General features: G+C 39.3%; 1 protein-coding gene across 3 annotated transcripts; it reads left to right on the plus strand.

The window, feature by feature from the left end:
• Positions 1-1,267: 1,267 nt before the first annotated feature.
• On the plus strand, positions 1,268-22,879 carry LOC107191775. Of its 3 annotated transcripts, none has more exons than XM_015580875.1 (8): positions 1,268-1,362; positions 9,593-9,729; positions 9,813-9,966; positions 10,468-10,556; positions 18,313-18,456; positions 18,949-19,197; positions 20,989-21,081; positions 22,577-22,879. In XM_015580875.1, exons 2-7 carry the CDS (start codon positions 9,630-9,632, stop codon positions 21,069-21,071), a joined length of 819 nt encoding a protein of 272 aa, XP_015436361.1. In that variant the 5' UTR covers positions 1,268-1,362; positions 9,593-9,629; the 3' UTR covers positions 21,072-21,081; positions 22,577-22,879. The 3 variants fall into 3 exon arrangements, with proteins under 3 accessions (XP_015436361.1, XP_015436363.1, XP_015436362.1); XM_015580876.1 differs by lacking the exon at positions 1,268-1,362 and adding an exon at positions 1,582-1,631; XM_015580877.1 differs by lacking the exon at positions 20,989-21,081.
• Positions 22,880-24,293: the final 1,414 nt, after the last annotated feature.

A 24,293-nucleotide genomic window follows, 5' to 3' on the forward strand; every position in this document is an offset into this window, starting at 1 on the left:
GACGCTAACTGTTAATTAAACTAAAGCTAATTGAATCCAATTTTAAATCGAAAATAATTTATTTAAATTCTCATGTTTACGTTAAATAAACGTAATGACACTAACTTTCACTCGTTCTATATATAGACAAAATTACAACAATAGTGATTGCAATGATAAATTAAAAGAAAATGAAAGAACGTAGAGCACTTGTTATTGACAGTACTAACAATTCCTTTACTTGCAATTACTTCTTTGTATAATTCTACAATAAATGCATTACAAAACATTCTAAATCTTTCAGATACTTCCTGGGTCAACCATATACCCTCCATTGGTAAGAAGGTAACAATCATCCCCTTTCTATCGATAGATGCATGAAAGCAGACAATATTATTACTCAGTTCCAGAAATATCAATATCTATGTTATGCCACTATCGTGACCCCATCATAGGTAAGTATCAATCAAAATTCACAAAAAAAAAAAATTCAAGACCGAAATATCGACCTGAAACTCCTCCAAATTCCCCAAGATCTCGAGTCCATCAATCTCCAAAAAAAAATCTCGCATCCTTGACGACGCCAGGAACAGTTCCGAATTAATATACATCGTTAATGTTCACGATCAAAGTCGAGTCCACAATAATTCTCAAGATCACGAATTACAGTCGAAAAATATCACAACCTTGACCCTGTTATGGACGTATCCAGTCGCAAGACTTAGCCAAGCCGATTAGTCTTCCTCATACTTCTTACTCATCGAATGATCATTCCGTGACCTTGACTCTGACACAGGAATCCACGATCCAATGTTTGCCGAAGCTACTAGACCAAACTTCAACCCGATAACAAGACAGACGTCTATCCTTCTCAGGCATTCTAGACTGAAAAATGGCGGTTCCATTCCTCGAGGAATCGTCCTAGGACTCTATCATAAGCACATCATACATTATAGCTACCAGATCAAAGATCTTCCCTGAATATTCGAAAATCATGGACTTCGATCCCCTTGATCAATCATCCGACAATAAAGCTTTTCCATCGTGTCGTGTTCAACCCGAAAAATCATCCCCAAATAAAATCGAAACCGATCCTCTCGGATGTCTGTCTTCTACTTTTCGCCGTGAAAAAAAGCCACAAGACAATTACGAAAAAAAAAAAATTGCGTGGGCGGCCCCAACGACCGTGAGGACAACGACGAGGTGGAAACAAGTGTCGTCAGGGAAAGGTTGTGCCATAAATGTCGCCGTGGCGAGTCGCGGAAACCCGCCGTCAGGTCGGCGCCACCGTACCGACGCCCGGTATACTAGTCCACATTTTTGGCGGCAGCCGCCCAGTCTAAGGTCCAAACCCCGAACCGAACGGTCGTCCGAAATACTTAGGTAAAAAGGGCTCACCTTCCATCGACCACCGGTCAAAAACCGATCCGTGTTCACTTCCAAAACCGTTCGATTTCGTCTATTTCTTTTTTGTCTTCGTCCGTTCATATTCTTTCTTTTTTTCGAGAATTTCTATTTCTTCTTGGTTCTTTTTTATACTTTTGAAAATTCATCGAAACACCCCGATATATATATATACATATACAAACATTACCTCGGAAGGATTGTGCGGTAACCAGAAGAGGAAACGAAACGATCGAATACGTATACCGGTAAACGGAAGGAAAAAAAAAAGGGTGTCGAATAATAGTGCACAAGGTCGAGACTAACTCGAAGAGACCAAACAAGAGAAGGAAGATCGAGGATCGTGCGACTAAGTGATACACAGGAGGAGAGACCCGCTGATTCGACTAGATCTCGTCCCGCCTGGCGTGTCCTTCTGCGTATATTTAGTAGGAATTCGCTCTTCCATTAACCCAGACAGATTACGCTGTTTTCGTTCACTCACAAACACATACATACATACACCTACGGACACACATTTGCACACATACATACACACAGAACGGTGTTTCACGCCGTTTCGATCGCTGACACCCTTGTGGGTATTTTTAGGACTAATTGATGCTGCTAACTAACCACTCGGGCTGGCCTCCGGTCGCTGACGAGACGAGGACGATCGGAACGCGTTTCGATATACTGGATCGAAAAATAGAACTACTGGTACACTAGGCCTGTTGATTGGAACCAGATGTGAAATTATCGAAAAAACGATCGTTCGAAGTCTCCGTCCAACTTGGAGGCGGAACCCAGTACAAGGCTTTCCTAATCTACATACTTGTAGCGATAAGCATGATGTTGTTACCAATTATGTCTAACTGTCTTTAATTGTATTTTTGTCATTTGTTACTTTTGGATAATGTATGGGATTTAGCTGTGGAATTGAAGAACAAATCTAAGGGGATAGATGCTTCGTGTTGGTATTAAGTTATTGTATTCAAATTGTAGAGTATAATGAACGATTTATGTTAACTGATCAGAGTGTCTTATAAACAGCATAATTATTCGAAAGACAACCCTGTACGTTTCGTGACACAGAACTGGGGTCTGATGAACGGGCGGATAGCTAACTTCAGGTCCCCTCTTCTCTTTCTCAACGTGCTTACCCCGCGGGTTCGAATCTATGTCACTAACTGTACACCGCGAAAAAAACCAAAGACGATACGGAACAATAAAAATAAGATTAACCGAACGTCAGAAGAAGAAAAAACTTTAAAAATAAACAGTGTAGCTTGATCGCGTTGCATCATTGCTCCATTAGCAGACACGGGAAAATTCGTTGTCTAGAGAAAGAGTTTGAAATAACGAATGAAAAATACAGTAAAATTTCCCATCGAATTAATCGACACGTGTTTTAATCAGTCACGGGAACTTGTAGGTCTAGTGAACCCTCGATAAGTGTTATTGGATAAAAATTAGTTGCCTTCATATAACAAGACATATGTTAATTTTATGAAAGTATCCACTCACGGTTGTCACTATGTACTACAGTAAATCCTCGATGAGTTTTCCAAAGCTCCTCGAGGCACTGAACATTAAATATTTCATGAAACAAATATCATAGCTTCATAATTCCAAACTCTATGACTGTGCTAAACCTCATTAAAAAGTCAGCGTTACACCTGTGGACCTCTCCTTGTCAGGAGCCCGCGAACACTCATCGAGGATTTACTGTATTCTCCTAAAATCGCGTTCCATCCCTGTCCCATTAAAGTATTATTATTAAACATCGTTCGAACAGTCGGTCCAGTCTTATATGATCGATTTATGATCGTCGAAACCGCGAGGTGTGTGCGCCTCGTCCCACCGAGCAAACGAGGTTCTAATTTCGTGGAAGCTGATTCGCAATAGTTGGCGCGGCGCGCGTCTCGGTTTCGTCTCTCGGTCGCATACCAATTCAAGGCAGATGGCTTCTACCACTGTGCGTCGAACGGGCGAGGGTTTTTTTTTTTCTCTTCTTCTCGAAAGGATGAACACACATACGCATCCACAGGGTCGAGTTCGTTGCCAATCACAACCGGCCGGATTGTTTATAATAATTGGCAGCGATTTGTTTGGGCAGTTATGTAACCCGCCGGCGCGGCGCACGTTATACCGTTGGGAGGGGGGTAAAAATAGTCGGTCCCGAGTGCCGCCAAGTCCGTTGTGTCTGTTATAGCCGCTCCCTTTCGACTCGAAACTGAACGCGAAACACTTTTTGCTAGCGCCATCTCGAGTGATCCAGTTCCTTTTTCTGTTTTTTTTTCTCTCTTACTTGTCATCTAATTCTTCGAGATGAGCTTGACTTGATTTTGCTAGATTTTGGGATGGGCTGGAAATTGTACAGTAAATGCTCGATGAATGTTCGAAGACCCCTCGTCACTGAAAAGGAGAGATCAGGTGTAACGCTGACTTTTTAAATAGGTTTAGCACAGCGATAGGCCACTAGTTTATAAAATATTTAATGTTTACTGTTTGAACACTCATCGAGGGTTTACTGTATTTTGTTTCCGATCGGTGACGGTGAAATGGAAATCTAAGTAGTACGAGTCAACCATAGTAGATGAAAGAGGTAAATGTTAATTGGACTGTTCGGGGGTTATTGATACTTTTAATCTTGGGAATTTTTAGCTCGTGATTGTTAGGATGATTTTTCATTTATGACTACGGTTAAATGTTACTTGAAATTCTTTTTTTGAGGGTGTATTTTTTCAAAAGGAAGATAATGCGTATAAGATTACAAGCACGGTTAGAGACACGCTCCAGATTGCTCATTCTCTTAATATGATAGAGTACGTCACAAGTGCCAAGAGGCGCCTCGCGCCGCTTGACAAGTTAAACTGCGCGTCTGACCGAATTAAGGCGTCACTACTTTCGGCCACATCCGACTAAATATAAACGTCGCGAAAAGGCTACTTTTCCGCTCGGTGCCGAAACTTCGATTCCGAGATCAAAACAGTTATCACGGGCTCTAATTGTTCTTTTTTCGAACTTTCGACAGAACTTCGTTCCATTATGTATGCACGATATTCATTATGTATGCGCGCTGTATCTGTTAAATCTAGGTCCACAGATGCCATCTGTGAAAGATAAATCTATTTCAAATATTTAGTACGATTGTATAAGCTCCTAACAATAAATCTACCAATTGTCGTGAATTATAGTTCGTTAGAGCAACATGTTTTGAAGAGTTTAAGTTGACCACCGTTTTAAACGATAGGTTAATGTATTAACATTTTGCATTCTTGTTTTGGATTTATTATCATGAAAGATTAAATAATTCAACAGTACACATTCCACATAGACTTCCATTTACCCTCCTCTAAAATGTACTAAGTGTGACTTAATATACTCTGCCTCTGGGGTCCAGATATGTACACTAACATTCAACTCGGCTTCCGCTGGGGGGAGAAGTGACGTAGAAGAAAAGTCTCCTACCACTTAGTAAATTTATTTCAAGTACTAAAATAAATGTAAACCCGAATGTTAATTTGCCATAAATTTCAGAAACTTCCGAAACCGAATAGTAGAAGGCCCTATCGTCACTTTTTTCCCTAGCGTAAGCCAAGTTTGCTCGCGAGTGTACATAAACACCAGACCTCATAAATCCCCGTACATCCCAAAATTCCTGAAGACAATTGACGCATACACGTCACAAAATCTTACTCAAAACACCTGACCAGAAACTACCGAAAGTTTGTCAACTGACCAATGATGATTGAAGCGACAGGTGGAGGGGCACCGATCGCTATTACCTGTCATCGAACGAATCCACGTGCCTACCGGCCGTGAGAGGTCTGGCGAACGTCTCGATTTTCCGATTCTTTTGCTCCGACTGCCATTTCGCGAACGCCGCACGGTGACGCAGCGAAGTGGAACGCGCGCGCTGGGAACTATGCGTCTATGTACCTATGAAAAGCTATGCCAGTCGGGGCGTATTTCAGTTTTTGGACCTACGCCCCAGATGATTTGCTTGACCGCGCCGTGTGTATTTTTAGAGGCCATCTAGATTACACACGCGTCCAGATGGGAATAAACACTCCGCCTCCCCGTCCCTGGTCTCACTCTTTATTTTTCACACCTTTATCTTCAAAATTTTCGATCCTCCACTTTCATAATGACGTAGAGTCGGTGAAACGGTTGCTACCAAGCTGATACAGGTGGAGATTCTAAGATCGGTATCGAAAGTATAGGGATCAGGGGATGATTGTGGGCCTGGTCTGATGATAAATAGATTCGAAACAAACAAATAGATTTTGTGTAGATAGAAAATTGTATGAGAAAATCTTAAAATTAGTCTTGGGGGCTGTGGAACGTCCTGTCTGACCATGAACGTACTAATTTCACTGTGGAAATGAAGTAGATAGAATGGCTACAAAACATATTTGTGTAGTTCTATGTATCATAACGAGAAAAAAACAGGGTTTTTCTATCGAGTATAACTAAAATGAATGTAGAAAGAACGAAGGGGAAACTAGTAAAAAAACAGCAGGGATGAAAGGTCGTGGCTGGTCAATGATATACTAACTCTACTGAAAGAATAAGACGAGTTGAGGAATAGAAACCAGTGCCGTTAATTTAAGCTCTAATTAACAGATCAAAACATTTGAACAATGAAAGTATTCGAACGAAAGGGTAGTCCAAGGTTCTTCACTGACCAAACAGTACCTACACAAATTATAAACAATTTCCTATAACAACACATACATAATTCTACCGTTCCAATACTTTAATTACCCACTCCAGTCCTACTAAATAACGCTCCTAATCCTCTTGGTCCCATCTGGGCCAACGAAGAATATTCCCACTAATTCTCGAATTTAACAAGCACGCCACTAAACCGCCAATGTCTCTTGACTTTCGTCCAATTATTTCTCGCAGAAAAGGAACAGAGGGAATCCCCATGAGTCCGTTGGGGAGGGCGAGACGACGCGTAGGCCGCTTTAATGGGTCATTATCAGCCGCGACCGTCCGCGAGCATAAGGGAGCCCATTCCGATGGGAGTTCATGAAAATCGGTCAAAGTCAGCCGTAGACACCGGTCCGCTATGCTGCGTGTTCGCGCGGCTTCGATGTCCACCTGTTTCCGCCTAAAAACGGACCGGGGCCCGGGCAGCCTAAATATAGCGACCGCGAAATCCGGGACTCTTACGTCACACGGCGCATCGTTCGCGACCACGACCACCGTGGGAGGGGAGCTTTCTTATTTTTCCCTTTTCCCTAGACGTCAGAGAGTACCACACGCGTACCCCGTCTATTATTTTCGACCACCAGTCTCATAGTATACACGGGCTTGATGATAGATCCTTCAAGGGCAGAACGTTTCTGTCCACATCCGGTTCCAGAGACCTCTAACTTTAGGTTCTTGAGCTATTTAACGTGTTGAGTTGGTAATAAACTGTTGGAATATTGTTCTCCAGGAGAATTTATATTAGGCGTACCAGTAGGCCGTCCACTGTACGTTCAATAAGGTTTTTGGTACAGTTTAAGTTTAGGGTACCCTTCTGAACTTCGACATTGGAAAAAATGTCGTGGGATAATGCTAACAGAGAAGTGATATTCGGAAGACAGTATTGAGGATTTGACTTAGTTTTAAACGAATACAGAAATGTAAGAATTGTGAACTGTCTATTGGTACATTTAATAACGACAGCTTTGGATAGTGAGATAGATCTGTTTGCTAGACGTACAATGTGTTTCAATGGAGTCTGCAAAGACACCGGTTAATAGATCCCGTTGTTATTTTATTGTGTTAATTACTCACTGCTCCTGTTGACCCGGTACGGCTGCAACTATCAATTTCTAGAATGTTATTCTTATATTGGGATCAAAGGGTCGGTTCCTTTTCATTTATCTAACGAAAAAGAAGCTTCAAACTGCTTGCCTATCGTGTGCAATATATAATCAGAAATATAAGTAAAAATTACAATTTAAAAAAAAATGTCATCCAATAGACAACCTGTTTAAGAAATTACACATTTCTGGCGAATCAATTTGGCCACCTATATGGTTCTCTAAACAAGATGAATCATTAGCAAACACGTTGTATGACCGGGCTTAACGGCCAGAAAATTACTCGTACCGCCGGAAATAAATGTTCAAACGTTCCCCGCCCGATTAATTTATCTATCGCGCGCGTATTCCAAATTTACACGGATGACCTTCGATCGCTCTTGCCGAGAATGAAATAGGAATATACGTGCGAAAGCGTTCCGATGATCCAGGCCGAGTATGAAGTGCGCGCCACGCTAAAATTAGCGCGCGGCCACAGGCGTTGCGTCAACAAAAAGAAAAGACGATGCCCGCCGTTTCTGTCGCACCCCTCGATTGGCTGAACCGTGGAATCGCGCGGCCAATCGTGATGCTTGTAATACTACACGGTATTCGAAAACAGGAACAATAGCGATTTTCGAAACCACGATCCGAATTCAGGCTTTCTTTCATTCAACCGAGGATGCTCATTGATATTCTCCCTCTCTACATATGTTCACCTATTTCTTACTGAAACAAACTATACCAAATGTTTCATTGGACGCCCTGTTATTGTTTAAAAATTCTTTAAATGCCATTGGATCCACGGTTATTCTTTAAATGTTCGTTAAATGCCACTGGATCCCTGACAACTTCTGAAATATTGTAGAGACCTCTAACGAAGTAAAGCCTCTGAAATCAATTTTCTTAGACAGAAGATGGTGAAGCCTTTAGGTCAAATTACTGAAAAAATAATAAATGATACTGGATAGTCGGTATATTCAAAAGATTAATAGAAAATTCTTGGTTTCGAAAAGTTTGTAGAAAATTCAAGATCAGGATTCTGACATTCGTAAAACAATCTTGCAATTGTCAAATAACCACTCAACGATATTATAATAAGAATACTAGCAGAGGATAATGGCGTATCTCGCCGAGAATATAAAGATACACAATTGCAAAATCATCTTAGGTGAGAATGATGAAGAAATCGACCGTGAAAAATACACACGCCTATACTTAGAGGTGGATACGATGCCAGCAACCGTGTTCGCGGATTATCGTTGATAATTTTCGTATTTTTAGCCCTGTTGACAGGCTACTAGCGTTACAAACGCTAAAATTATCGAATTTCGCGGTGGGCATCGTACTCGTGGCTGTTGTAACGTGAATTCGTTGTGGTACCGCGTCAATGAGCGATTTCGGGGGGAGGAAAATGAATTGTATGTCTCAATGACGAAAGAAAAGTCGACTAACGTTCGAAAATAATCTCGAAGGAGATATTTAACAATGTTGTATCTTGACGCAATTCGAGAAATTATACGGGAATATTATACTTCAGCGTAATTCGAGTACTTCCTCCTTGGCTTTGTTCAATGGAACAGTTTCTAGCTGGCAGACGAAGGAACGTCGAATTTCACACGGCAATGGATCGCGGAAACGAGCCTCGGTTTACGGAAACAAGGTTAAAGAAACACTTCTTCTGTGGAAACACGAGTTGCGTTATATTTAATCGTTGCTTACGCAATTGCCTCTCTCTCTCTCTCTCTCTCTGTTTCTCTGGCGTGCCTCTATTAGGTGTACAAATTAATTCGTGACCTTCTTTTCATAAATTTCTTGTTTATTTACATGAAAACCAAAATACAGTCTAGTCTTGAAAATATTCCCCATCATTTTCTACAGATTTATGCCATTTCTCAGGCAGTTGGTGAATCCCCCCTCGAAAAAATAATGACGATTTTGTATCAACAATTAATTATGGAGGCCAGGAATTAATTTGTACATCAAATCGATATCAAGAGAAAAGTGAGATTTTCAAAAGTTAAGAATCTATCTCGTTGTATATATATTTGATTCTGTTTACTGCAGAATTACGCGGGAAGGTGCTGTCGACATCCGTTGGCATCAAATATTAATTGCCATCCTCTGTACTAATCCTATTCCAGAAATCTCCAAGGTTCGATAATTGCAATGATAATAATCGCTATTAACGTATTTAATCTCTCCCGAAGTATTTAACACTATTCTGTTAGGGAAGAGCGATTCCACTGTCGGAAAGAAATTATGAATTGGTCCAAAATCGATCTTCCTTCTTCATAGAAAACTTATTATTAAACCACGGTACATTTTATCGAATCGGAACTAGAAGAAACCCCCGGAGTTCGTAATTTCTGCTGGAAAATTAATCGAAGGTGTTTAACGTAACTTTTTGTCGACGGTTCCAGCGAACGAGTGTGGTTAACAGTTCAGTAGAGCGGCAAAATGGACGCGCGCTTTAGAAGCAATCTCGACATGATCGGGCGTAACGAGCCCATCACAAGGAAAGCCAAATTCTGGCAAAGCTATGTCCGAGCCTTAAAAGGTAACCCTCTACACACCTTCAATCGGTTATCACAAAGTGTATTTTACGATACAGGAATAAATAATGATCCTTTGTTATAACAGGCACCGACGACATCAGAGCCCCCGAACACACGCACAGACCCAGAGGCATTTTCCGTTCGGACTACCCTGAGCTGTCCACCTCGTGGCCGTTTGGAAAGTCAATCTTCGAAAACCCAATTCACGCAGCCGATCGCATCAACGTTCCTGGATACAGGTGTGTAAATCAACGGCACACCTTTCTTTTCGCTTGAAAAGCCCTCAGGAACCAATACAACAATTTATAAAATATAACTTTTCTTGAGAAAAATATCACTGGACATAGAAATACACTGCGTAGCATAACTATAAAACTACCCTAAAATTTTCAATCCTCATGTATTGTGGTGAAAATAAAAACAAACCACTTGTTTTATTTCAATCACAATACATAAGAATTTAAAATTTTAGGGTGGTTTTATAGCTATGCCATTTGTAATCTGTGATGATCAGATTTTCGTTTAACCCTAGAACTCATACAGAGTGGTGTTCATAAACCTGGACAATCTTTTGCCAACCAAAAATTGTAATTGACTTCTTCGATACTTTCGTGCAGATTTTAATTAAGAAATCAAATCTATAAAGAATATAATTCCTACAATCTATACTACAGAAATAGAAACTGAACTCGAGTATTTCCGATTATTTATTTGTGAAATTCTATTGTCTTTTTCTACAGGTACCTGCCCGTCCACCGTGAGATTTACGGTTACTCACCGAGGCAGATCTATCCGCACCAATACAAACCTGTAGAACGCTTCACCCCCGGTACGTACTAAAGAACACTGAGCAAACAAAAAAAAAAAGCAAACAAAAAAAGAAAGTCCGAAACAGAGACAAACAGAGTGAAACGACGTCTATATATATATATATATATACATAAGAGAGCAAAAGAAAAGAGAAACGTTTGAAAACTATCCGAAAGAATCGAAAGCGCGAAACGAAACGAAAAGTTTGATAATGCCTGAATTACGTGTGTAATACCGAACGAGAGATTCTTTGCCAGCTCGAACACGTGAGAACGATATACATATACCCGGGAGAGAGTTGAACGAAATGCATGATGATAACGGGAACGATATATCGCACATCAAACCAGTCGTCTGTGTACTTGTTAAATCCAAATAATTGTTATACATAACAAACGCTCGTTCACGGGGTTTCCCTAGTTGATTTAAGTCACTTTGTTGAATGTAACCAGGGTGCTTTTGGCTTCTGGGCGCCGAAAGATGAACCTCAAACGAAGAAGTATACGCGAAACATAAAACATTGCACAATTAAAAAGCACAGAAAGGCAAAAGACATTAACGGAGGTATCCCTCGAATATACAGGCTCTTCCATTTCACTCGTGTCACTTGAAATACTTCCTGTACCATCGATATTTCTGTTTCACTCTTTTTTTTTTTGTCATAATATTTTGTAGCATATTTCTAAATGGAAGCTTGTGGAAGACACGAGGCTAACCTCGATTTTTCTAAATAACGAGAATATCGATGAGGAGAGTATTTCGAATGACAGAGTTTGATGGAACAGCCTGTAGAATATATTGTCCCTCCAAGGCCTTTCTCAGAAGCCAGAAACGCCATTAGGAGGATCCGTCTCTCGTACCCTAAACCCTCCACCTTTGCCTGCACTCGATCGTAACTAAAAAAAAAAAGGAAAAAAAAACAGAAAATATGAGAAGTACGTGTTAATCGGGCCGTTGTTTTTAGTTAACTTCGAGATCATATTTATCGACATTCATACCATACCACATGCATACTATATGTGTACCACTAATTATTACAAACACTTTGTATCTAAGTTATTATACTTATATGTCGCTATATGAGAACATGCAACTACGTACGTATAAATATATATGTTTAAATATGACTAAAGACTTGTCTGCTTCGCGACTGGCTCCACGAAACGAACGAACCCTCTGTGATGAAAAAGAACATAAGAGAACAAAAGGAAAATCGTAAAAAAAAAAGTGAATTCGGAACCTCTAACGACGACAAAAAAAAAAGCAAAACTTGGAGCAACATCTGACATCCACTGATGATGATCGCGACGCTCCTTCGCTATTAATCAAACTCCTCCACACTCTGCACCAGAGATGGGCAAAGTTCGGATTTTTTTGACCGACTAATTAACTAATTATGGTTTTGTCTAATCGCAGCCAGGCTCACGGTCGTGTAAATAGCGTACGCGGAACTGCAGATCCTTCATCGATATATCATCTTTCGTCGTAACAGATTGATAGTGTAGCTGGAGATTAATATCTGTGTCGATTAATCAACGTAACCGCGCGAGCTGAATAACTGTTTCTGCACGTTGCACTAGGTTACATATAAAACAACATCTCATTCATTCAAATGATTTCTCTGCAAGATACGTTTACGGTTAACGTTCACCTTCATCGTTATTAACCCTTTCAAAATTATAAAACTGCTATACATATTGTATCTTGCAATTTTTAAGTCGAAAATATCTGTATTGAACAAACTTATTTTTTTCTTTTATTTATTTTTGGAATACTTGAATTGCTCAACTGAGACCGAGAAGATCTACTGTAAATCCTTACTGACAAAAATTACATATTACTCGGCGACAGAATTTTATACACTTTTAAAATGACCGTTGCACCGATGCAACACTAAGAGTTAAAGAGTTAAATTTCATAATTCACCACTTCTAATCGACAATCCGTGATCGTAAACGATAAAAACACGCCAAACCTGATGCAACACTATCAAACGAAAGGTAGAGGTAGAGTGCCCATCTCTGTTCTCGAATTCATCGATCATCGGTAGTGGCAAACACGTTAGATGCGAACCGCGAGTTGATTAACCAAATTAACGCGATCTCGGAATAACCAAGTGAAACATCGGTGGATGTGTGTGTGTCATTGTCGACGGGTCAGTGGACGAGGAAACCCATCGACGGATGGCGGGACGTCGACGATCTAAGACGACAGACGAACACGTCCAGGGCAATCATCATGGATCACCACCGTTTTTTACCATCGAATCATTCACAATTCGTTGATCTTCATCGTCCGTGTCGTGGGGGCCCCGAACGGTGTCTCGTCCCTGTTCGTCGTTCACCTTCGGAGTATTAATGGGCGAACACCATCGTCACCGGGATTGCATGCGGCACTGATTCTAATTTCTTTCCAGGCACTAGACCCAACAAGTGGCTTTTTCTCAATCGCGTCATCGACTTGAGCGACGTTAGGCGACAACAAATTATACGACACTGGCAGACGAACGAGCGAAACGTGCTTACTACCCGAGTGCGACTTCGTCATTGCATTAGAAGAAAGGACTACTAACCCACCCACCCCCCACCTTACCCCATAGCCATGGTCCCGCGGTGCCCTAACACTCGAGTAACATGGTCACCAGTCGACACCTTGAGCTTGGAAACTTTATTTTTGTTTTTTTTCTCGTGTGATGTAATTTCGACCCTTGGGGTACCAAGACACTAGGTACCTGAGGATTTAAGGAAATAATTAGTAATTTACGTTAAAGAATAATCGTTTTAAGGCCATGAAATAATAAATAATTTTTATTAAAGAATAAGATCTTTTTAAGGCCATGAAATAATTAATTTTGGTTAAAGAGTAAGATCTTCTTAAGGCGATCAGACGATTGTCATTGTACTTTGTTTTTGTGAAATCAAAATGTCTCTCGTCACCCAGCACAGAATGGGGTTAATAGATTTTTCAGCATTCTAAGTAAAATTGATAAGAACTGAAGTACTTAAATTTGTAAAGTTTGAATATTCAAAAAACAGATCCAAGAGATTGAGCAATGCCAGCTGGCAGACAGACAATTTTCATCTACGTTTTGCTACAAAGTGTCATTAACGATTGAGATTTTGGTTTATGTTCGGTAGACAGAAGTCTTGAAACAATTAGATACACTGGTACCCGTATAATTGACAGATATCAAGTGTAACGTACGTTTGTACAGCTGCGGCTGCCAGAGCTCAAGATGTTGATTGCCACGACACTCTAACTCCTGACATCAATTAAAAACATTATACTAAGTGTTGCATAATACCCTTAGTTGATGCACTTCTAGAAACTATTTGTGGATCAAATTTCCTATAATAACGGTCAGAACATAGTTCGAGTGTAATTTCATACAAAAATTAGATTTTACTGAGTGATTTTCTTACGAACTTCCAGATACTAATTTCGTTCCTGTGCCTTCTGAAAAATACACACAAAACTATATTTTTTACACAGTCTCACAGACCAGATTACTTAAGTATACAGTAATTGGCCATCATTCACAACCGTGCCCAATAGATTAATACTTACAAAAAGTCACTAACTAATTAAATTTCCCCCCAATGATTTTCCCAAATTGACGAACGAAAGAATCTACGCAGAGAGAGAGAGAGCAACACCGTTTTCTCCTTCATCGATGTGTTCGGACGATCGTCGAGAGAATGTTCACGACTTTCCACGGTTCGAGGAACCAAGGAAAATGGAATAAACTAAAGCTGATCGAAGCCATCGTGAAACAGTGGCCAATCACGACGGACAAACCACGATGTGTCCTTTATTTTTTTTTCTGACCAGCACGGAGAAAGCTGCTCCGCAACTGTATACACAAGAGATCTGTAATAAAATTACATGTGACGAGGGATGAATACCATTTCGACGATGACCACGAATCGTCTCCTCAAAAAGGCACCAGCATTGTCTTCTCTTTTTTCTCTGTGTGTCCGTCCACGAATTTTTCTGTAACTACCAATTCTTTTTTCACGAACCTTTGTATACTGTTTTTTTGCGAGAAGAGCGAGCATACTTTTTTACAAACGCAAGATTTTCCGTGATTTCACGGGTACCTTTTTACTACGAAACTTTTTTCGCGCGTGAACCAGAGGATCTACAATTCGAGAACTTAACTCTTGCAGCTGAGGTGGAGGTCGCAGTTTAAGTAACAGACACCCTCCAGACACTGGATATCGAGAGAAACGGTTTACCGTGTCCGAACGATGGGGCAAAAAGAATGGCGAAATACGAGCGGTACAGCCTGCCGAAGACAGAGACAAATGTAGTAGCAAAATGGTGATTTCGTGGGAGAAAGTGATCCGCGATGCAGAGAGAATGAAATAAAACGTGAACCAAAATGGCCGCCAAACTTGAAAAAGCTGGAAATTTTCTCTCGACGCTTCCGCGTTCTAATTATCTTTTTGCTACCGAGTTTTTACCCATTCGACATCGTCTCTTATCTCCCTTTACCGTTTGTGCATTTGAATAATTTATTCTTCTTAAAGAACAAAAATGTATAATGAATTGGGAGACCTAAGGACGATGTAGAAAACAGAATAATATCCATACTTCGATTAATACACGCTCTAATTTATAATAATGCTCAGCCGTATCGAGTATTCTTACTAACAAACGACAGGCCAGTAATTAATTGCAACCAGATCCAGAAATTTCTATCTTTTTCAGGAGATGGCATGTACCTTTTTTTGAGCCCGAACCGACCCTCCCCCATCCAACAACCTATCTTAATAGCTTAAGTAATCCAGGAACCATAATTATACAGGATGTTTCGTAAAATATGAACAGAATTCTCAATACATATATACTTAATATAAACTACTATCGAAATATAGATAGAAATCTGTGATATTTAACTTTCAATTCTCGATGTTACGTTTATTGTCTCACGAACCACCCTGTGCAATTATATTATTCAGCAAAACCTACGAAACACTAATTAGCAAGCAGATTCGCGAAACCACAGAACTATAGGAAGACATAGCAATCTCTAAAAAACACAGAACCAGTAATACAGATGATGGATCGACGATCCCAGTTGACGAATACGACTGTCATTAGTAGCGACGAGCTTTTTTTTCTCTTTAGTAATTAACAGAAGTAACATTTTCGCCGAGTGACACGCGTAAGTAATCAGGAATTAGCGGAGCTAGACGAGAGTGTGTATCGATGCTTTTTGGAAATACATATACATAATTTCGGGTCGGCGCGCCCCCGTGTCGCAGCTCATTTTTTCGCAGGACGATTTTTTGGGGCAGTGTGTATCTCTGTCCATGCCAGGTCAGTATGCTTTTACACCACTGTCACAATGTGGCGTCGTGTTACACACTCACACACACACACACACACTGTATAATTTTATTTTCGTGTAGAGCGTCGACACGTTTTTTGTTGTTGTTCACGGAGAGAGCAAATACAGTTTTGATGAAACACTCGCTTCAAAGCTTCCGATCGTCTGACATTCGTTTCTTTTTATTTCTTCTCGAATGGGAGGAACACGCACGGCTTATAAAAAAAAAAAAACACGAAACAGGGACAGAACCCTCCGACCCTTTAACACTGTGCACTCCGATTAACATACGAGCCCTCTGATCGACAAAGTATATTAAGTTCAAAATATTAAAACATGATTTTTCTATTTTATGTAATCTACCATTTTGTCAAGAACATATAAAATTACTCTGTTGTTAATAAAATATAGAGTTCGAAATTTTAGTGAAAACAAGTCTGGATGAAAATCAAGAATTAAACGTACTTGTCGACTAAATGGCTCGATCACATCCTCGTCAATATACTTACATGTAGAATTAAAACGCAGCGTATTAACACGTTTATATTCATTTTTACTCCAACCAAGCTTACGAATAAACCGTACTAAGTTGTTCGCTAACACCGAGGATTATTTTTTTTTCTCTCACCATTTCTCAGGATCGTTGCTTCAAAGCTAATACACTAAACCAGAGAAAATGGAGCGCAAAATATGTTGTACCTAATTCGGCAGATTCCGGCCACACCGCGAACGAATCAAACCGTTGGTACGCACGGTGTTGATATCAGGTGTCGTGATCATTTGTAGATCGTAGATCATGGTTCATAGAATGTTTCATCGGAATACAGAATAATATGGATGAGAAAAAAGATCGAGACTCTCCATACATTAGTGAATCTGTTGTTATGTGGACTTTTTTTTAGTTTTACGTAGCTGCGCGGACAGTCTTCGATATGAAAAAGAACGTTTGCTAACAATTCTATTGGCAAAACTGCTCACAATTTAAATATAGAATACTCAATATTCTAAAGAAAATTAATTAGACCAAATTTTCTTTAACAAAAATTATTTCTACAAAATCTAAAATTCTATGATCTAATTAACATTACTGTGTGTACTTTTTCACTCGAAGACCGTCCATAGTCTCGCAAAGAAAAATCGTAACGATATAAAGAATCGACACGATTTTTCCTTGCGCTGTAAGCCAAAATCTTGAAAGCGTTCTTCTCTTCACGTTCATCGATAAATCGAACAAATAATTTTCAACAATTTTTCACACACCAGATTCTTGTTTTATTCGTCGAAGGACGTCGAGAAGACACGCTTTGCTGTATAAAAAGAAAAAAAATGCAACGCCCACGAGATTCACAGCTGATCGCCGTTTGCGAAACCCGATATATGAATATTCTGCATAATGCTGAGGTGCGAAAAGGTAAAGTCGCGTAATCCGCGGGGCGATCAGAATCGGATTCGCGGCGTTGCATAAGTTGATCGATTGCATTCCTGTGTGGGTGGAACTCGGGCGAATACATCGAGACGAGTAGTAGCATTCGGTACGTTACTTCAGAACATTAATATTCCAATTGAAATGAAACCAAAAATGTACAAGAAATCATTAGGATATGGATTCTACACTTTACTTGATAGAAGACAATTAACCCCTTAACGCACCAATTAAAAATTCACAAGCGGTCGTTTTTTCATCAATTTTGTTATTCTCTATTTTCTTAAAATACAAAAGAACATTAACAAATCTTGAAAAAAAAACTCAAAAAAATATTGTTCTATGCAAAAAAGACTCTGGTAATTGCAGCTACTTCGGTTAACTGAGTTAACTCGGGCAACAAAAAAAACTTGAAAAGGATCAAAAAAATATTGAACATTGGCTTTTAGTCAAAAAAAAAAAAAAAAAAAAAGAAACGAGTATATTCGGTTGTATTTATATAGAAAATCAAAACTGTAGGTCTCACAAGTTAACTCGGGCGAGTGCGCTAAGAGGTTAAAGGATTGCATTTTCGAGAAAAAGGGAATTTTCAAATAAATCGAAGATCTGTCACTTCAGTAATTTCTCATGCTATTTTTACGAACAAAAGATAAATTGCCAGATTATTCGAAAACAATAGTAGATTGTTCAATGATATACCTAATGCTAGAACTTTCAAACACGAAATTACTGCCTATTTATAACATGTCAGTTAAGTAACAACAAGATGTTGCAAATTTTCAAGAACCATGAGAATTCGTTACCGGTATAGAAGTCAAGGATCCTTCTGTTCTTGTCAATTGTGTACATTAACGTCCGCCCAAAAGATTCTCAAGTAACGAACATCTCCCCACAATTATTTCAAACGATTGTCGGGTCGTGTTCGCGATTGTTACACGCCCGCGGCAGGAATGGTCCGTGTTTCGGTTGCCACACGAATTTTTGTTTCATTGCCATAAAATCTATATCACGATACAGCGAAACCGTTCGACCCTGAGCAAGCTTGGACCGATCATCTGAACCGTTTGGCAGACATCGACAAAATGTATCCGAGTAAATCGCCATTGCTGGCTCGGCATATAAGCCCGCCGCTCAGTACGAAACGATTGTTCGACATCTACGGTGAGTACTTGCTCCCCGGTCGTGTCGCTTCTGTGCCCGAGATCGAACAACTTTCCTTCATCATTTGTGTGAGTGACTCGACTTAAACGAAATCAAACCATTCTTCGATAATTCAAATTAAATTATCGTGAACAATACCAAACGCAATGGAGAATAGAACAGTGAACGAAAAATGAAGGGAAAGTTGTACTAAATCGTAATCAGACAGCGTCTTCGTGACATTTCCGTGCCTTTATGAACGTAACCAAGATTATATCTGAATTTTAACCTGTTAACCGGATGGTAATACATTACTGTAGATATTATGATAGATTTTAATACAATAATCTTTGAGTAAATAGATCAAGAAAATATTAAAAATTTTCGATGGATACGGTTGAACATGAAGTTACAGCTTCCTCGGTTAACAGGTTAATGGTTATGAACATAGTTTTCGTATTTCATCGTTTGGAGTTTGAAGTTTGGTTCAATGAAGCGAACATTTTATTTCAGGTAACCTGTTGAACGATTACTTACCCTCGTTACCGTCGTTGCTTCGCAAGAGACCGTTGTTCGATCTCCTTGAGCCATCACCAATGGCACCTGTCAGTGCGTTCACCAGAGACCCATGGTGGTACCCGAGCTACGCTCCTTACATCCCCAGCTATGCTCAGAGGAGCACTCCTTTCTTCCTGAGGGACAGTTACCTCAGTCCTGTAAAGCGTAGCTACCTGTGGAGCCGACATCCAATCAGGCCATTTGGTACGTACTCTTTTATTTTATTGTAGGTCATACTTTCGATAAACATGATCGCTCTTCATCTGGCAATGTTCTTTGGCTAATGAATGATTCAGAAAATGGGGAAAAATGTATACAAGAAGGTAAAATATATATTTTCACGGGCGTGTTGTTTCGTAAAAGATGCGTATGGTGTTTAGTTTTTGGTCAATCTAATCGTTTTTCATTGCTCTGAACGCGGAGATTAAATTCTAAGATCGGATCCCTTGATTGGGAATAAAACGGGAAGATAAGATTCAATTATGGTTAACACTGTAATAGGAATGTATTATCGAATATATTGGCAAGAAATTATTGTCTACAAACGTAGTGTTCTACCAGATGAAGAGCGAAATTGAATATTACCGGAAAAAAATAAACTAAAAATAATCGATTAAAAGATTTGACATAGTAAAAGTTAAGAGACTGAAAACCAAATTTCTTTCCTTACCCTATAGAGACCAAGATCTTTTGTAAATGAAAAATGATAGAAATCGGGAATATTAAAAAATTCTAATTCTTGTCGAACGACGCGGAAAACACTTTTAGGAAGTTGTTTCCTGAATGGTCTCTCTAGGGTTGCGTCATCAAAGTTCAAAATACACCAATCAATTTAGTGCAATAAATTGCACAATGCAGTCGAGTGGTACAGGTTCTGCGAACCAGTTGCCTGTTACGCAATCGATGAAAAATATCAAGATCTAATTATACAAGTGGTGTTCAAAAGATCCAGAGTATCCTCTTACCTCCACCTTGAAAGAAAAAAACCATAAATAATCAATAGACGTTACCAAAATGTTTAAATTTGTGAGGTAAAAAGATACTTGTCCGGAAGAATTTACGCCACTGTACTCGGTTTCGTTTCGAAGAATCGCGTGATAATTTTGCGTGTTATTAATATTTTCCACCCAACAGCCATTTTTTCGACTATTTTACGATTATTTTGAGATCTCCTCGCGAAATACAGTGCTCCGCGAAGCTCGATTAATTACGCAACCATCAGGCCCGAAAAAAAATTGCATTTGGCATTATTTACGCTTTGTTTACTTTCTGGCTCGAGCGCAGATATTGTCATTCTCCGCGACCAGCCGGAAAATTCGAGTTGTCCGATGCCAGGCTCGATCGAGCCAACTGTTCTTCCTTCTTGGCACTTTTGATCGATCAATTAAGCGCATTACGCTGACGTGTATTGCTCTGTTAAAAGCGCATTACTCATCGCCGGTATTATAAATTATATTTTCGAATTTATGCAACATTTAGCTTTTAACAATTCCGACCGAATATATGCTAAAACCGCGGAGGAGTATCTCGGGATAATTGTTCCAATATTTTATTTTCCTCGCGAAACAAAATGAGACCTATGGTTTTTGAAAGAATTTTTCGCACGAAAAGAAATGAAAGGTGTGTTTATCGTGCAACTTTTATTCAAGTCGACAAGTGAGTTGGTGATCTTCGATAACAATGTTGCTGACTCTGGTTTTCTTTGCCATTCGTTGGCTTCACCTCGACACGAAGCCATCCATTTGCTAGATTAGTCTCTGAACAATGCGTATTACAATGTGTTCGCGAATACCATCGATCAGCATTTTCGGCGCGCGATTTTCTGTTAATTCATATTTACATAGGACAATCGGCTATTTTTCAACCACCAAAAAATATCCTACAGTCAGTTACAAGAAAACAAGCAAAAGAACTCAGTTAAAAATCTTTGAAAAAAAAAACATTCATTAATAAAGGTAAATGATATGGAACACGAATGTGTCTGTTGTATTTCAGGATCGTTATACTACTATTATTCGCAGCCAGTTCCAGTATTTCACTTTACCCGCCCATGGTACAATAAACGTACCACATATTAAGAAAAAAAAAGTGAGCGATAAGATTAAAATGTGGCCAAGTGTTTTGTCCCCTTCATCCCCCTTTACTTGTCAGTTCAGTGAAATAATAATCGAAACAGCCGGTTAGATCGTTGACTGTACATATTTCTGGCTACGACGAGGTGTGTTTACGATTAACACGTATCTACCAGAGTTGGGCAGAATTTTATTCGAATAATAGGTACACAGTGAAAAGCAGCAGTATCTAAAAGTGTTGTTTCGAGCTTTAAACAGTTAATGAGATTAAATAATTGTTCGACAAATGTCGATTCATTTATAAAGAAGTATTATTTTATTATAAAAATTGAAATTTCCACGTTTAAACAGATAAAAATGACGACATACTTTTCTTATCTTTTATTCGTTATGCGAAATTTTTTATCTAGATAACGAGTTTGCCCATCTCTGGCATCTACTACGTAACAAACATTAATAAAAAAAAAAAAATAAACACACGAAAAACGGATTATCACTTATAGAACAGCCCCGTGGCAACGGTGTTTGTTCGAACGAAAAGAACGTTAATGTTTAACTTCATCATCGTAAAAAATCATAGACCATTCTCACTCGTCACGACTTTAAACGATCATGCAATTAAATGAATGAAGAACTGTGTTTAAACTCAAACAGCGCAGCACAGCTGTCTGCATTTTGTACGTGACTGACTTACGCTATGGGCAGAAATTTTGGAAGCCATTACTTGTCCCGCCATGATGTTCCCCTTTTTTTGTATACCAGTCTACACTGTTCTTTTCTTTATCACGCTGAAACGTGTACCCGTTGTCACCATTATCTGTACTTTACACGTTACAAACAGTCCAAAAAATACTGACATTCAAACGGCTTTGAGTGTTCAGTTAAGAAAATAACTTCCAAACTTTCTGCCAATAGTGTGTCTACTATGTCCTCTAATAGGTATTTTTCTTTGAAACATACTCCTATGTATATTTATCACTCGACTAATATGTGTATATACATACGTGTACATATCAATGGAGAACCGTTCCCTGCAAACAGAAACTTCCAGAATGACAATCAAGCCCTAGCCACCCTTAGTCTCTCTAGCGAGAACTCTGCTCGATGGTTTGTGTTTGCAGACACGTGTTCAGATTTTTATAACATCAAGCTTCCTTACTCGAGACATCATCTTGACATCGACAACACGAACAGTGCCGACGACTTATATGCCCTTGTGAAAATATCCTCCTCTTGAAACGTATTCTAATTCTTATTTGCATCCATTGTGTCCTCCGCTCAAGCTTCGAGGATTCCACGGAAACCGTAGTAGGTCTGTTTGCATTTTTAATTCCGACGCGAGTCCGATCCATCCGCAAGGAAAACCGTTAAAATAATTGATTCCAATCGACTGCTTCGAGACCTCTCTCCTACGACCCACATGACTCGGGAACTCTCGAAGCTCGAACACCGTTCGTAATTGTTCGACTGCGTACTTCTTGTCCTGATCGATCGATCGATCTTTTTTCCAGCTCACGCCTACTGATGACCGTGTCGCCCCGCATGGAACGCGTGTGATACGGCAACAACCGACGAAAAAAATCAAATAAAATCATGAAAAAAGAATACCAAAAAAAAAACATATGAAAGAGTATTATTCGCATCGTATCCCGAAGAACCGTACGGCGTCTGTCGCCTGGCTATTTGTCTTTTCTTTCTCACAACGCGCATCGTCGTCCACAGAGTTTTATTTATTAACAATACTGGCCACCATGGTTTACTGTACTCTTCATTCGTGCTGTCTACGAATAAAATAAAACACTGCCCAAATTTTATCACAAGCCTACAAACTTTACTACATGTTCTCCACTGACACGCGAGAGTATTCGAGATATCTATTTGGTATATATTCGTAACAAAAAACAGAATGTACCTTCTTCGTATATGTGCTAAAATCAATGATATTGTTTACAGAGTATTTTATAACAGCAATTCAACATTATCGTACCGGTATAACACTCAGAAAAGAAAATAGCTTTAATGCTGAAGTTCACTTCAGAAATATACTATCGATCGAATACTTTCGTGTGAAACGTACCATCTTATCGCTCTCTCGATCCGACGTTCGCCACGATCAACGCGCATAACCCGGGACGAAGTGATCAAGCGACGCGTGGAACAGGTTTGTACAACAATATGCATGTTTATTATCTGAAAGTTTTACATCTTTAGGATGTCATTGCATAGGCGTGCACTGTCGCGATTCGATCGACGCGACAAAAAAAAAAAAAAAAAACAGGCGGTAGATATACATATGCTCACACGCCCACGATCTTCGGTGCGTCACGCTCGATTAATTCTACCTTGACGCGGAGCGTCGTCGAATCCCACGACACGATCAGCCTTTTACAAATATAATATCTGTGTTCGGACCAAGAAAAAAAAACATACGCATATCGAGGGATCACAACCGCTTTCTTTTACAATTAAACTTATTAATCGGGGGTAACTGGGGGAGAGAAGGCTGGAGTCGCGGAGGGAAAGAAGATGGCCGCAGGAGTTTTTCGGCTGAAGTGTGATCTTTCTTCTGCGAATCGTCTAAATACTAAAAAACTTGGTAAATACTTTTTCAAACGATGTAACTTCGTCGAATATGCTCGTAGTCTATCTCTATTAACCGTTTCTAATAACCGATATATATTTATATGTATATATAATAAATTCATAGAAGTCTCGCAAATAGAAAAAAGTTCACAATGATTCGTCTTTCGCCGCTTAAACAACATTTTTCTTTTCTTCGTATTCCTCTTTTTTTTTTATATATAACAAACATAAATTACAAATATATTTATAAACAAACGCTCGCTAGTCGCTTTGTCGCCTAACGATGCATCGAAGTCCATTTACATTTCACTTTGAGATAATACGTGACTGTTGATGCTTTCTCGTCTATTTTGTTTATATATATATATATATATATATATATATATATTTTTTTTTTCTGGAACAGAGTTATAGCCTGGCGTTATGAACTCCATCTAATATAATTTTTTTTTGTTCTTGTTGATCTCTTTCGAACAGTGTATCGTTCCTTATACGCTCTCGATAAGTCTTGTTAAATACTTATTCTCTATACATGTGTTTGAGTATCGTCGAACTTGGAATACTTTCTAAGCACGTCACTTGCAATGAATGCGAACTACTTTGTATACTTTATAACTTAGCAAGAGTGAATAAGTTGTGTCCACC

This window comes from Dufourea novaeangliae, unplaced genomic scaffold (genome assembly GCF_001272555.1).
Source record: "Dufourea novaeangliae isolate 0120121106 unplaced genomic scaffold, ASM127255v1 scaffold228, whole genome shotgun sequence".
NCBI lineage: Eukaryota > Metazoa > Arthropoda > Insecta > Hymenoptera > Halictidae > Dufourea > Dufourea novaeangliae.

Bases quoted from the DNA above. Each gene is read 5' to 3' on its own strand.
- LOC107191775 (XM_015580875.1), top strand. From the start codon at position 9,630: ATGGACGCGCGCTTTAGAAGCAATCTCGACATGATCGGGCGTAACGAG. The intron at 9,967-10,467 runs GTGTGTAAATCA...CTTTTTCTACAG, and splicing joins ATCAACGTTCCTGGATACAG to GTACCTGCCCGTCCACCGTG. The intron at 10,557-18,312 runs GTACGTACTAAA...ATCACGATACAG, and splicing joins TGTAGAACGCTTCACCCCCG to CGAAACCGTTCGACCCTGAG.